Below are 15,934 nucleotides of genomic sequence, written 5' to 3' on the forward strand. Positions count from 1 at the left end.
GAAATTCTGTATTTTCTGATTGCAGTTATATGTTTTGGTCCATACATTTTGTGGCATAGTTGGAAAACTGTCTATTTTCAAAGTGTAGCCACGTCTACTTGTATATGGGGGGGGGGGGGGGGGAGCAGGGAGAAGACGTGGGAGAGTGCTATCACCCTGTTCTCATACGAGGGAGCTTTTGCCTTTTTAAAGTTGAAATTGAGATATCTCATATGTACTATGCATATTTGATGGATTTGATGGAATATTTGAGAAATGAAAAAAAAAAAAAAAACTGATCTGGGGAACTGAACCAGGAAAGGGTTGATTAAAAGGGGAAATTCCCCTTGTACATGAGGGAACTTTTTAGTGTTCGGAATATAAGTGAGAAGTCTTGTGCACTCAGAATAAATCATTCAGAATTTGGTGTAAATCTGAAGAGTGTACTAAGGCTAGGGAAAGGGGCACAGAGGGGGAGGGTTTGGGAGGGGCTATCCCCCTCCCAAACAAAAGAGATTTTGCACTCTTTGAATTGAAATTCTACGATCTGGTGCACACTTTGAGTAAAATATTGAAAAAAATTATCTTACTTGATGAAAGGTTGAAAGGGAGACCCGTTTCATGCACAATCGTCATGTATATGTACAGTATGCACTCGACCGCCCCCATCGCCCCCCCCCCCCTTGGCTACGCCACTGTTGCAAACACACACAAGATCAATGTCAATTGAGAGCACATCACTTCTGCAAACCGACAGTGTCATAACTTCCAGTGTTCCACGTTCCAGTGTTCCACGTTTTACAAGCGTGGCTTTTTTAGTGGAACACTGTTTTCCATCATTGTGATTATTTACTATTTTTGTTGCCATGACAAAGTGCATTGTTTCTTTTTTACGACACCATTCGTGTATAATATACTTTATATTGTATTGAAAAAAATCCTTTATCGGACGAGTGTAAGAGAAATGAAAAAAAAATTGTATCACTTTGGATTACGTCAACTTTTTCTTTTCTTTCTTTGTGATGATGGAAATAAATAAACTATTGAATTGAATTGAATTGAAACTTTCATCAATGCGTAGATTATGATGTTTGGATTTGCATAGAGAAGTTGAATTTAATCGTAACATTACAGTCATACTGACCCCTGTAATTCATCGCAAAGGTCATCGTAGTCGCAGAGGCATGTACTTCCTCCTCTACAATATGCAAATTTTCAGCATCTAATCTAGGAAGCTGTAGTGGATATAAATACCATGGTAGGTTTTCAAGTGTCAATGTACTTCCTTGTGTTCTCATTTTGACACTCATCATTAAATGCACTCATCAGAAAATGCTTACATTGGTTCCGGCCTGTGTTGAAAAGCATGAATGAAATACACAACACTTTCTTCTTTTTTTTAAAACAATTTCCGTGTCAGTGTTTATTAGACTACAGTTTGTAGCAAGACCAATATAAACACCAAAAACAGCAAGATATGACATGCCCTAGTTGATTGTGAATGGTGAATGCGTGAATGTGTACTTTTTTATGCAACTTTGTAGGTATTTTGTATTGTTTTTATATATGCAGAGCCACTTTGTGAATCATTTTTTTTTTTTAACTGAAAGGGCTACCCTGTGAAACTAAAACGGAATAAACAAATCGAATAAAACTGGGAAAACATAAAATATACATGTATACAGTATATAACACTATGCATATATTTGTTTGTTTGTTTCTTCGTTTCAAATATCCTGCCCCTGATATCCTGCTGTTATGATACTACTCAATTTGCACGCAGACTGAAATCAGTAGTGCCTGTTGTGTGCCATGATTGAAAGTTAATAGCTCATAAGATTTGTGAAGGAAACCTGTGGATGGATTGCTATCAAACCTATCCCCGGGTCCTAAACCATTAAGGAAAGTTACCTGATTAGATTCTTTGGAGTATTCTGCCATATGCAGGTCATTTGTGAAGGTTCAGTGAACTCTGACTGAAAAATCCTTCCTCAGTGTACATTTGACATTTCATGACTATCGTGTAGTGAATGTTTTGGATACAGTCGGGCAGGTAGGGCCTATGGGAATGCAAGGATGTTTTGTCACAACTTGTGCCCATATTAAAGGACTCATGGAAAAGAAACTTGGCTGATGTGCAAAGGCTTTACTGCTGATGGAGAAACATTCATGACTGAATTCATCTTAGCTCTATATTTTTGCCGTAGCAGAACATAATAGACATATATTATGCAGTTCGACTTCCAATCTTCCTTCTCAGTTTGTTGCTACTGCTTAATTTGATACGTATGAATGTACCATTTGCATCACTTTGCATATACATTGTTTGTAGTGCAACTTCGTGGCATTTTATTTTATTGAACAGATAATGGAGTAGTGTGTAGAACATGCATTCATTTTTTTTTTTTGTCAGAGTCTTTGACACACACACAAAAAAAATCCCCCTCAAAAACTTGTGTACAATCACGTTTCTTACGTGCCTTTCTTAAATATGATATAATGGAGTATTCACAGGTCTAATCAAATGCACACAATTTAAGAGCAAGCAAAATGAGTGGAAATGTGATGCAGTTGCATTCAGACTTACAAGAAATTAGTGAAGTAGCATGAATTGATTATTTCTAAATGTGTTTACAAATGTGTTTACAAATGTGCTCTGAAAGAGCTCTTTGACACTCAATTTTTGATGCAGCTTCTCAGCTAACATTTCACCTCAGTGTGCCACAGTTATACTCTCTCACTGTGACTTTTTTACTTTGATAATGTCAACTGTATGCTAGTTTCCTTTTAGTGGAGTCTTCAGTACTTTCAGTACCCTGTCTATTATCAGCACCCTTTGTGTCTGTATTCAAGTTTCATAATAAAGTAATAAAAGCTGCCATTAGTTTCACATACACTCTTTTGATCTGATAGCAAGGTTTCAGGAAAGATTTCTTAAGACTATACAATGAAGAAAAAAAATCCCATCTGCATCATCTTTTGAAATCAAACTGTATCTATTTTGTTGCATATTAGGAGAGGTGCTGTTCAAGTGAAATTAAGAAGTATTTGTGCAAGTGAAATTAAAAGGGCTCATCACAATACCTTCTGGAGAAAACAGACTATTGAACACTTTATACAGTACTTCAGTGTGTACTTTAATCAACTACCTGCACCTTGTAAACAATATAATTGCTGTACAGAATGGCTCATATCTTAGTGCCAAAAGACAATGCTCATAATCACAAGCAATTAAAATGAATCAGCTATAACAATTTAAAGAACTTGCACTTTTCAATCATAATATGTACATCTTCTTTCTGTTATGTGCCCTATGAAATAAATGTTTGTTAAGGAGAGAAATCATGAAGGGATGATGTAGGTAATAGGTAAATTACTTCCACAAGATTTTGATATACTCTGTAGTGTGGAAAACAGCTAAACTATTTGTCACATGGCCCTTTGGTCAGGGATATAGCTGAGGTGAGGCAGGATGTATCATCTGACTTTTTCTGGCCTATTGCTGCCAGAAACATGATTCTGTAACCCATAATTGCCAGTAATCAGTCCTGCTGTTCATTCATATGAAACCATGTTTGCAGCATTCTTTAATTTCGTGAATAGAGTAACAAGTCAAAGCAAGATTTCCTTTAATCCTATCTGAGAAGGATTTCAAGCATGTTAATGGATGTTCCGGAAGGTCCTGAAAATATTAACTTCATCTAATGAATTAATTCCCTGTAGAACAACCATACTACATACTGGCCCACTGTTCCTAGATTGTACATCATAGTCTGAACATTCTTTAATTTTTGTGTATTTTTTGGTTTGTTTTTTTTTTTTACAGGAAAGGAGAATCATTTTACAAAAATTCCTAATTCTGTGAAATTAGCTAATGGCAAAAAAAAAAAAAAGAAGAAGAAAGAAATAAAAATGAAATGTTGATGAAAACTATGATTTTTCTTCATATAACTATCCCCATTTGCTTTCTAGTATTTGTTGCGCCTAAGGTTGACAGGTGTGATGCCATCCATTAGAAGCAATAAAGATATTTGAATAAACAGACACATGAAATTGATAAATTGCTTGAAGATATTATATATTATGCTGTTTGCAAATGCACATTCAAGTACCACACACCTTATTCCTTGTAAAAAGGTTTTTTTTTTTTGCAAGACACTAAAATGAAGAACACGTACATTTCTTTTTTTGTCAAGCTGTTGATAAGTGTAAAAAAAAAAATGAGCACCATAATGTCATGCGTTACCTCATACATTGTAAATCATAGAGGGATCAGCTCCTCAGTAACAATGCTGACTTGATATCACCCAAATTTAGTTCAGGCTGTTTTGGCTCTTAACACTTTGCTTGCAATGAGAAGGGTGATATCCTGCCACACATATCAGGCATGCTTGAAAAAACACTGCACAATTAACTATTATCAATCAATATACGTGGCCAATTAACCCACTTTTGGTTTGATGTGTGAGGCAATAGCAATATTTCACAAACAAAACCATAATGTGTGCTAATATTCCATTCATGTCTGCATGATCAATCCACATTCCGATTTCACTTGGGAAAGATGATAGAATTTGAAATGTGTCAGCATGAAAGCAAGACAAAAAGTACACTCCTTTAAAATTTGCTCAATCAAAAATTTTCCTTGCCAAGACACAGAAATTGCTTTTTTCTCTCTGCTTGCAGGAAATGTCATTTGCAGTACATTTCTTTCATTTTCCTCTTTTCTCTAATTTGTTTTCCATGATACATATACATGTATGCAGCTGTTAAATTTCATGCTATTATTCCTATTCATTTCTCTGATATAAAGATTGTTAATGAAAATAAGTGAAGGTGAGCTGGGAATCACATAGAACTCTAAAGGAGAATTTGGAAAGTGAATTTATACTGTATTAGCTGCTATTTTTGCTTACAGATATTTTGCGGATGAGGAGGTCACAGACATTTTTGCGAGATGTTGTTTTCGTGATTTGACGGCGAGACTATCATAAGTGCATTATTATCCTAGTGTATGGTGACATTTCACACGTGGTCCAACAGTAAAATTCACAAAAAAATAAACTCATGAAAATAACAGCTTGTACAGTATTTGAAATGTATTTCTGATCACAGCTTTTGCTATTGGACTCATCATAGCCAAATCTGACCCCCCCCCAAAAAAAAAAAAAAAAAAAACCCACAAAAAATAACATGGAGATTGCAAATCTTATGAAAAGATTTATGTGCTGTTGTCCTTTTGAAATGTTACAAAATGTTACAAAATGTTACAAACTGACTAGGAATAAAGTCTAATCATAAAATATCTTCTCTCCAAAGTTTGCACATAAATTTGAACATTTACAGAAATGTACACGTGAGACAAAAGTTGTATAAATAATGGCTTGCGAAAGAAAGTTTTTTTTTTCTTTGATTCCACACAATATTGTGTGTCTCAAGTTCAGCATGAAGAGGTGTGCACACCAGAGACACTTGTTTCTGTGTTTGACTGTTTGGATCTTGCCTCATTGTCATGTTCAGTTAGTGCTGCTGCACTCAAAAATCGCCTCAGAAATCTCGAAGGTTCTGGGATCCGATCTAAGTCACAGTGCACCATGCACCCAAAGACGAGCCGAAAGGTGGGATGTTTGAGGGCATAGATGATTGGATTCAGGCAGCTGTCAAAGACGAGAACCAGCGCAAGGTATGAGGAAACATGCAGAATTAAGCCAGGGGATTTCACAAAAGTCGTAGCAAAGAGGAGTGCCGTGTATGGCAGGACGCAGAGGAAAAAACCACAGATGACGTAGAGGAGGTTCTTGGTAATTGTGATGTCTAGCCGTGTGGGCTTGTGCACCTTTTTCTGACCTGGTTCTTTTTTGGCTGTCTCTCCTCCTTCTACCTTAGCTTTTTCTTGCGTTTCCCTCTTCTCTCTGGGAGTGGACGGAGCTTTGTTTGTGGTTGTCATGGTGTTGCGCACATGCTGCCTCACATGCCGGTATATGAAGAAGTAGCTTGTGACTATGAGGATGAATGATATCATGGCCAGAATGCCGGCCAGAATCTGGTAGATGTAAGCAGCGGGGTGCATAAAGTCCCATGCACATAGTCGGGAGTTGATATCATAGCCAAGTTTTCCCTGTCCAGCTGCCTGCGGCACAACGAGCGTTACTATGGGATACGCCCATGAGAGGATGACCATGGCCGCCACTTTCGGAGCGGTATATATGCGCCTGTAATCCTTCCGAGATCTTGTGATCAGTATGTAACGATTGACAGCGATCAACGCCAGGGTCAGGACGCTGCAGCTCACTGCTGTCACAACGCTGGAGCCGGCAATGGCGCAAATGACGGGATGCAGTGGCCACCCGCGTTCACCCAGCAAGCCCACTGCTTGGAAAGGCTGGACGATGGAGACCAGCAGGTCCGTCACGCTCAGGCTGACAATGAAAACGTTCGTGGCTGTCTGGAGCTTTCGGGATAGGAGAACTGCGGCCATCACAAAGAGATTCCCAACTATACCCACAACTCCGATGATGCAATAAAGGGTAGCCAAAATGGCCCTCTCTGCGTAGTTTGAGATTCCCTGTGATTCCAACCCACTGTTCCATGGGGCTGGAGAGGTACTGAATGACTGAAACTCCATTTTCTTCAAATAGTAGTCCCTGCAGTCATGTAATCCAGTGCTCCCTACAACAGCAGGATTCACAGTCAAAAATTCCAATGCGATGAGCCTGAGAAAGAAAAAGAACAATGGTATAGATTTATGAGCACATGTATCTGATGTAAAGTACATTGGTTAATATGCCCATGATACATGCTACACTATGCAGTAACTTGTGTAAGATTCAGCATGACGGTGAATGCCAATTCCGGGTTCGCAGATAAGGAGAGATACCATGGAATGATAGACATTGTCATTCATTGTTTTTGTGATTAAAAAAAAAATACAGATCCAAGCCCAGCTGTGCATTCCCAGTAATCCAGTTTTAATGTACCCTCAAGAACACATCAAGGCACCATTCAGTCGTTTTATTTTTCCCTAACCTCAGCTGCTCCCCTTCAACCATGTCACATTGTGCTATTTCGGTGTGCAGGTAAGGTCACATGCACATCCTCAGCCCTGGGACTGTACATTGGAGTTTCCTGTGATAAATGACATCAATCTTAATTTGAAGCACGAATGTCTGTCACTTTCAAGATCCATCTTCGTAAAAAAAAAGGGGGGGGATCATGCAATTCAACAATGATGGCATATACAATAGAAGTTTTTATGCTTTAAAAAAAAAGTGTTAATGCACAAGTTTTCAGCACCTGTCTGATGCTTGAAGTACAACATAAAGATTTGTTGGTTGAATTTTCTGAAATGGAGAAAACTATCCAAACACTGAAATAAAGAAGCCATGCGATGCAGAAAAGAAATTCCAATCAAAATTTCCCTATCTGTGTTTGAGCTGTATGATGTCATAAAATGGAAGCGATGAAAGCAGGGATTTTGAAATTGATATTGGCAATGAAGATGAATCATTGGGCTTCAGTTAGTGTTGTGATTGTGGTTGTTTATCACCAGCTCATCAAGAGTCATACATAGTCATTTTTAATGTATGGAGGCGGGCGGTTAATGTTACTGGAAGACTATCATGCCCCTTTTCTTCCCTCCTCCACTTTCATCCTTTTTTCCCCCTTTTCCCCTTCATGAGTGCGGTTAGGGAGAGAGGAAGTTTTTGCTTAGAACTTGGCTACTGTTCAGGTGGGGGAAACAGGAAGTAAGCTTGATGGATCCAATCTATTCTTATTTAAGTGATCACATTTAGGATTTGAGTTCAAACTCACAGGCATCTGCATCCTCCACAGCTGACTCCTTCAGCCTTGAAAGTAAGTGAGTGAGGGGGGGGGGGGGGGGGGGAAGGACCCCCCTCCCCACCACACACACACAAAACAAACCCAGGGATAGTCTTAGTTGAGATAACAGGCATGTGAGAATGCTGCTGAATATACTTCCAAACTTCCGAAAGTTTTTTGTCAAATGAATCATCTCTAGGCAGGGAGCAGGTTTAACATTTGCACTTTTGTTGCTAATTAATAATAATAATAGTAAATATTTTTAGAGTGCCTTTTGCTCTGGGTACAAAGTGCTATGAGATGTCATCCCTGGTTGCCATTCTTTATTTGATAGTAGCAAGGTTTTGATTCTTATCACATGTTTTGAGTGTACATTGTGATTTCTACTTTTACTTTCACAATTATCACAGTCATTTGAAATGTGCAGGACAAAAACAGATGCTATTCTTGCAGTTCTAAAGATCATTGTGTGAACATCGTATGGCCGGCTTAACCATATTGAATAAGTGCATATGAAAAAAAAAAATATCTCATTGGACTGGAATTGATTACAATCAGAAATGCCTGTCTCTATGATTTTTACATTATTTCATATTAGGATCAGAGAATTTGTTTGAAATTAATTAAAACAAGTTGCCTGAAAATATAGAGTGAGCCCAGGAGAACTTCAACAGTGGATTACCGGTACATTCCTTTGAATGAGAAAAAAAAAAAAAAAAGGCCAAAGAAAACAAATGCTGTTGTACGTACATTTATTTTTTTTTTACATGTATTTTGAGATAGTGGTTATGCTGTAGTTTTCAGTGTCAGTAATAGAAATTCTGAGTGTGAATGTGCCCTTAAAATGTCTACTCTGTTAAGCTGTCAAGATTTGAATGGATCTGCTCTTTAGAAGCTGTCCCAGAGGTTTTAAATAGGTCTAAAAAAAAAAAAAAAATGGGAATGTGATTGTAGAAAAATCAGGAACTGGAAACAACTGCTCCCAGATAACCTCCTATGTCCACCCCCTTAAAATAACGGTACTCAAGCAGAGTTTGCAGAAACTCTGAAACTCAGGAGAGTCAGCAATGTTTGAATGAATATCAGAAACATGTAATTTTTGGTAACATGACATACGTCTGTGGTATATTAAATCCTTTTTTTCCCTCTTGAAATTATACAGTAGGTCACCACAGTAGATGGTCCAAAATGACTATTCTAATTGATTGCAACAAAAATGACTACGATAACTCATTAGCAACCTCCCAGTGCACATTGTCTATATTCACAAATTATGTGATCTTTTTGTACAAGAGTTAATACAGTGGCAAAAAAACAAAACAAACATGCTTTATGATATCACAGTGTTTGCAAGTGATCATTGGCCCATTGTAGCAGGATATACACTGTATCTGTCATCCAGCAGTCACACACTGTGACACCAAATTACAAAACCAAGTCTCACCTCCCATGTATTGCTATTCCTATGCCAGTTCTCAAAATAGATCAAATCAATTAAAACTCTATTAAGGGTTTTCAAAAATATGCTACAGCCTCTAAAATGGGATACATGTCACTCACCATCGCCAAAGTGTTACATAGGAGGATTACTCATCAATATCCGCAAACGTCCTGAGAAGCCAATTAATGTTTGCTCTAAAGAGTTTGCCTAAGTAGTATCAAAAACCCGATGTCAGACTTTGTCACAAAGCATGAACAGACACCAGCATTTAATTTGGTAGACAAGACGGATGAGAGTAATGTACCAAGTCTACCTGTAGCTGCAGCTGCATTCTGGTTGGTATTTGCAGATATGATTCAACAACAACAGCAACAACAAAAATCTTTTACTTGTGTGTGCATGCACAAGCTCTGTTTGCAACTTTGTTATTCTGGAAGACGATCAGAAAGACAAATCTTCCATGATTGATATATGATTGCAACATTTTGTAAAGAAAGTCATACCACTTCAAATCAAAAGAATTTATGTCAACAGATTTCATACTCACTGGATTGATTTTAGCAGCCAATGTGACTAGCAGTAGAATATACAGTGATGGAAAAGTTTTATTCCATTTCGCAACTTTTCTCTGTGTATCATATACTTATCAGCACCAATCAGTCAGTGGAAAAACAGAAATCTTCCCATTTGGTTTAGATCCTGCAGGTCAGCAAAGGTATTACATAACAATCACCTCAACATGGTATCAAAAGGGACATTAGTCACTACCTATGCAAGATGCGCTAGAGTGATAAGAGATTACAACATTGCAGTATTTGGTATAATATGTTGAGCACTAAAGAAAAGTTACAATTAGATGAAAAAAAAAACAAAAAAACTCACCTGTCTAAGTTGCCAAGGCAACAGACTTTCCTGCCTAATAGTATCCCGCCATATGAACCATCAAGTGAGATTCGAGAAAATGTTCTATCACAAATGTGTACCGGTAGTCCATATCATCACATAAGTATGCATCCCAAAGGAGAATGACTTTAATTGAGCCAAGAGTAAATGATGTTGAGTCCCTAGTCCTGCATCACAGGTGGTGATCCACTCTCCTCATGAATGAAAGCATTTGCAATGCAGGCTCCACGGAGTGGCAACTCCAGACCATGGCCGTGTGCGCTCCTACGAGCTCTCGATGTCTGAATGGGCCTGTGTGACAGGGCTGAAACCGCAAAGTGCCTGTGTCGTGTCGTCCGGGCCGAGTCCCTTAGAGGGGGCCGTCACATCCCTGGCTGGGGCATCCAAGACCTGCACGCACAGCACCGTGGGTACTTGAAGAGGAAGTCACCTGCTAAAGGAGCAGCACGATAGCTGTGAGCAGCCAATTTTAGTGACTGCCAATACCTCTGTTTCCATGTTGATGGAGAGAGTAGACTGGTCTGACCGACTGCAGCAGACATGCAGAAAGTAATGCTGACAGTTCTAGTCTCGGCTTTAGACTTTAGTTCTGCAGACTTTTCCAATTTCCTTGTATGTGCAAATCACCAAAACAGGCAGAATTTTCTCTTCTTTTATCACACAGCATAAACTGAGGAGGAAAAGTCATAGAGAATATTCAGTAAAATGTATGCATATTTCAGTAATGTTGATTGTAGCTCGCTTACATGATTGGAAATTAATATAAAGGAAAGAAAATTGTGGTTTTTTTTGGTGCCATTGCTGTAAGTTACAACTCATGCTTACCTGTGGACATTGTCAGTGTTTAGCTTTCATATCTGTTTGATATATAGGATTTATGAACAGTATCTATTTTTCAATGCAAACTTATTTTTACATATTTTGCATTTAATCTCCTATGACATTTGTGCAACATATTTATATTTTTAAATGGTAGGAAAATCTGAAAGAGGAGAAGATTTTGCACAGGCAGCAATAATCAGAGAAGAAAATGCAGACTGCTTTCTTGACTGAAAGAAAAAGAAGAAAATATAGGGAAAAAATGGTATTCAGTGTCAAAGGTCTGAATGGCAAACTAATCACTGTTAAAAGTCAGTTTGTTATGGAAGTTTTCCCCGTCCTCCTGCCAAAATTTTCAGGCCATTTCTTCCTTTCGTTATTTTTTTTCTTTTCTCTCCTTTTCTTTCTTTTTCCACCTCCCTCCCTATTTCCTCCCCTCTCTCCCTTTCTCTCCGTGCAGTCAGGGGCAATTTCTAAATGAACTCCCTAGTTCCTAGTGAATCACACATCGCTACCCCTGCATTGCATTTCTCATGCTCCCCTCCCCCCTCTCGTCTCTGCTGAAGCTAATTGTGGAAAGTCAGCAGCTGTTTATGCACATCATGGTCATGATCATGCTTTGGTGTCATACATCCAAGAGGAAGTACAAATCTTCTTCCTCAAAGTGGTTGTTGTTGTTTTTCTTTTTCTAATCCTTCAGTCAATCATAGAACTTTGACTGAACCATACTTCATTCATCTCAGTTTTCTTCGGCCATCTTCTATCAGGATTACTTGATTCATTTCATCTTTCTATTTCAACCTGCCAGCTGATATTCTACAGCTACACGTGTATGTTTACAATAATATATTGAGACAAGAAATCAGTTTGTATATGGGGGGGGGGGGGTGAGGGTATTTAATACAACTCGTGAACTCTGTTGGTTTACCTCAAAAGTGCAATGCCACATTGACTTAAATAACTAAGATAAAATCGGACAGATAGTTGTGGAAGGTTCCTTAGGGTTGGACATAAAGTTCAATGGGTGTTGAAGTATCTTTTCACAAAACAGTGCAAATTATTTAAATTGAATAGATATGTAAATTAAATGGAGTAATTGTGTCACAGTCTCTCAAGTCTCTCATTGATCTACTCACAAAATCTTTCCCAGAATAACTTGAATACCCAAATCATTCCACCATGTTTTTATTCTGTTGTTTGTTTGCAAACTGATATCATCAACTTGATGTTGCTCCCAGTAGGCTCATGCACATACATTGAAAAAGTTTGAGTCAAATCGCGATTCTAGTCACGTCTTCTTGCGCTGTGGTTCACACATTGTGATCTAAATTGCACCAGTTCGCGAAGAAAAATTGTAACTCAAATCGCAGCGGTTTGAGTGAGGCCAAACTATACATGGGTGAGTCACAGAGTTTGACCTGACTTTGAACCATGCACCTTGCATTTTAAGATACAAAAGTTGGTGCGACTTCACACAGCGTTCATACACACTTCACAGCTCAAACAATCATGACAATTCAGAAAAAAATGTGTGACTATTTCAGAAACCTCACACTCTACAAGGTGCGTGGATCACAATTTGATTCTCATTAGTAGTCGCAATTGTCATGTCCACACAGATAGATAGACCAGTCTTTGCATCGTCATTCAGATCATGGCCCAGATAATTACGTTATGGGCCTGTTGAAATATTTTATTTTGTAATCTACTGAAGATACATAAAGTAGGGCTGGCACTTCTTTTTTACACTTCCATGTGATAGAGAAAGCCATTGATTTCAAAAGGAACTATTCAGGAGAGAAAAAAAGTATGTTTAATTTGTGCATGTTTGTGTGTGTGTACAGATAAAAGTGTATGGCAGAAATGTAATTGACATGACTTTGATGATTTCGTTGACCTGTGCATTGAATATCGTGATTGATGATTAAAAGACAATGGTAATGGAAATAACTTTCTTGTACAATTACAGATTTTGCTCAGTTTTTCTCTTGTCTCCTTCAACTACATTCTGCGGTTATGTGACAGAACTTATTCAACCCATTGAGGACGAGTCCCGAGTATGCTCGGGCAGAGGTTTATGGGAAATGTGTATTGGAGCAAAATCAGTCCGTCTTCGATGGGTTAAGATTAACCTTATTCCCTTGAGCCATTCCCGCCTGAGGGCATGATCTAGGATAATCACTTGCACACGTTTTCTTTTGTTGTGGTACATAGTTTGGAGTCTGTGTCTCTTTGGACCTCACTTTGTGAATATAACAATGAGATGAAATCGTCAGCATCCTACTGTTTGCAAGATGAGTGAAACCTGTATCGAATGTCTGCGGGATGACAGCCAACAGGAAGGAATACTGCCATTTTCCAGAGATTGATAGCAATTATGGAGCTGATTGTTATCTCATTCTTTGGGGTAGGGTGGGGTATTTTTTGGCAGATGTAGCAAATAATTCATGAAGTAAAAAAGAAAACATAACAACAAAACCTTTTACTGCCTATGGTGACGTAAAAGTGAACTTCCCGCATTTGTAGGACAGAACAGGGTTTCAAGTTGCCCTTTTCCCCTCTGTGGGTCATTTTTCTTTTTTCCTCCGGCCATTGAACTGAAGATTTATGGCAGACGTCCCATTCTCTTTTTCACAGTCTGTTGTATGATCATTTGCATGTACATCCTATGCAGGGATAACTGTTTTGAGCATGCTTTATGTTCTCTGATGGAAATGTGACTCTTTAGTCTGCTGATACTGAATGAAGCGCCTTTAAACAACAACAATAACTGCAGAGATGCAAAAGGTAGAAAAATGTCCAATTAGGTTCTAAAATGAAGCAGCACCACATCTTTTTAGTGACATAAAAATCTAGAGTCTTTTGCCAGGTTATGTTTTTTTTTTTTTTTTTCTTTCTGTGTTGTTTCAACTTTTAGTTTGAACCAACTGCATTTTTACGTTGATTTTCAGAAAATATTATTCACTTGATTTTTGATATATTTTGTTCTGTGTAATTAAAGAAAAATAAGCATATCATCATGTATATTTGTACAGTATGTACTATGTGACGTTCCATGCACAGAATTATCAGTATGTGGGGGAAAAATACTTTGGGTATATGGTATCAGTTCAAAATATAGCCCTAAAACTTCTCCACAGTCCAGGCCACCTCCCTGCCCCCCCCCCCCCCCAAATAAAGGAAGAAATACAGATACCAATAAAAAAAAAAAAAAAAAAAAAAAAAAAAAAAAAAAAAAAAAAACCTATGTACAAAACAAAGCAACAACAACAACAACAACAGCAGTGCTAACACCAAAAACAAAAGAGGAGGTTTATTCTACCCCACAGAGTTTGGGAATTGGAAACACAGTCTCCCCTTTTCTTGAATTTCCCCAAGGCAGCTTGTAGAGGATCCAAGTGTATTTTTTTGCCTGTTCGCTAATCAGTCCTTTTGTATAATGTGTATTTATGACTAAGTGAACTAAATTGATTCAATGTGTGATGAGGGAGGCAGAAGGGCATGTGTCACACTGGGAAATTAGCTCCGAAGGAAACATATCTTATATTTTATATAAAGGACTCTATTGGGGTCATATGCCAAAAGCTGTATTCATTTCTTGTCACAATTCATTAGGGTGAGGCAGGAAAATCAAGTTTCCTATTGTGCTTTGAGATCATTATATTACATCAGTTGAATTTTTGTGCTCTGTCTCTTTGAGAGGAATTGTTTTTCGTAGCAAGATCTCTTGCAGCACCAATAAGTACATCTACATACCGTCTGTTGAGAATGAGAAGGGCGTTAAGTTGTCTCGAACACTATGGGTTTTGTGAGAACTTAACGCCCTTATTATTCTCAACCGACGATACTAGGTTCTCCCCTTTGTAACTCGATGGATCATCATGATTGTATCTTCCTGGCTTTCATCCTAAGCCCGTCGGTACTCTTTTTAGATGAAGTGTTATCGGTATGTGATGCTTATTTGCTTCATTAGCAATAGCTGTTATGAAACCAAATATGCCTGTAGTACAGAGTTGCTGGTAGGAATATCAGAACCCTGTGTCCTCAAGTGGAAAGTGATATGTGATCATCACATTCTCCTCATTGATAACTGAAAGGATGTGCGTGCGTGCTAATTCTGTCTGTTTAACAGTTTGTCTTGTTGTGATAAGAGGTTTAAGGAGAAATTATTTACTAGTGTATAGTTGTGTACAATTGGTGCATCCTAGTTGTGATGTTTTCCAGGAAAGTAATTGACTCTCTTGTGTGCAGAACTTATAATTCTGACCATCAATTCAAAAGCCTGCAAAGGTAACCTAAATTTCCTTTTCTAATTTTTGTCTATTTGACCTTGGCAGAATCTGAAATTACAATTGAATGTTACTTGATTTTGTTTTAGCTATTCATGGAGACCAAATACATGCATGATGAGAAGGCAGGCTGCTAGATAAAGACAATTTTGAGAAAATTGACTTTGAATTTAGATGTGTTGAATGCAAGGAAGCAGGGAACACAATATGTCATTTTTGATGAAAAGATGAAAATAAAGGGAATTTTCTTCATATGATCTAATTTACTGCAGTTTAAGTTTCTGACTGGTGGGAAAAAAGATGCTTAATTACAAATTGCTGTACTTTAGAATATCCCAGGCCTTTAATCAATTACAGTAAGTAGTTGATTATATTAAAGTTCCCAATTTCAAAGAATTGCAAAGTTTTATTCATTTTTTTTCCTTTTCTCAGCTTAAGTGTCTTTTATTTTATCAGTGAATCTCAGTGACTGGTCACAGTGAAGCTACAAAATAAAGAAAATAAACAAACACAAATATGATAAGTTTACTCTGAGATCTTGGAGGAGGGAAAAAAGAAATCATCCATCATTTCATTTGTACTGAAGTATATTTTTAGATGAGTATACGATTGACTCAAAGTATGAAGTAGTGCAGAGTTCAGTTCACCTTTTTGTTGTGCATTGAATCCTGAGAGTTAGTGT

The 15,934-nt window shown here is 37.8% G+C and overlaps 2 protein-coding genes across 2 annotated transcripts in view; one reads left to right on the forward strand and one right to left on the reverse strand.

The window, feature by feature from the left end:
- LOC140227456 (DNA repair and recombination protein RAD54B-like) overlaps positions 1-15,934 on the forward strand; it is a 294,723-nt gene that overhangs the window by 77,172 nt on the left and 201,617 nt on the right. The gene's annotated exons all lie outside the window — the stretch shown is intronic.
- LOC140226821 (G-protein coupled receptor moody-like) lies at positions 5,420-6,604 on the reverse strand. The gene has a single exon (XM_072307249.1). The coding sequence runs from the start codon at positions 6,602-6,604 to the stop codon at positions 5,420-5,422; it is 1,185 nt and encodes a 394-aa protein (XP_072163350.1).

Source organism: Diadema setosum, chromosome 4 (assembly GCF_964275005.1).
Source record: "Diadema setosum chromosome 4, eeDiaSeto1, whole genome shotgun sequence".
NCBI classification, from domain to species: domain Eukaryota; kingdom Metazoa; phylum Echinodermata; class Echinoidea; order Diadematoida; family Diadematidae; genus Diadema; species Diadema setosum.

What these genes read in the sequence shown, in the direction of transcription:
- LOC140226821 (XM_072307249.1), bottom strand. Translation starts at nt 6,604, where the DNA reads ATGGAGTTTCAGTCATTCAGTACCTCTCCAGCCCCATGGAACAGTGGG.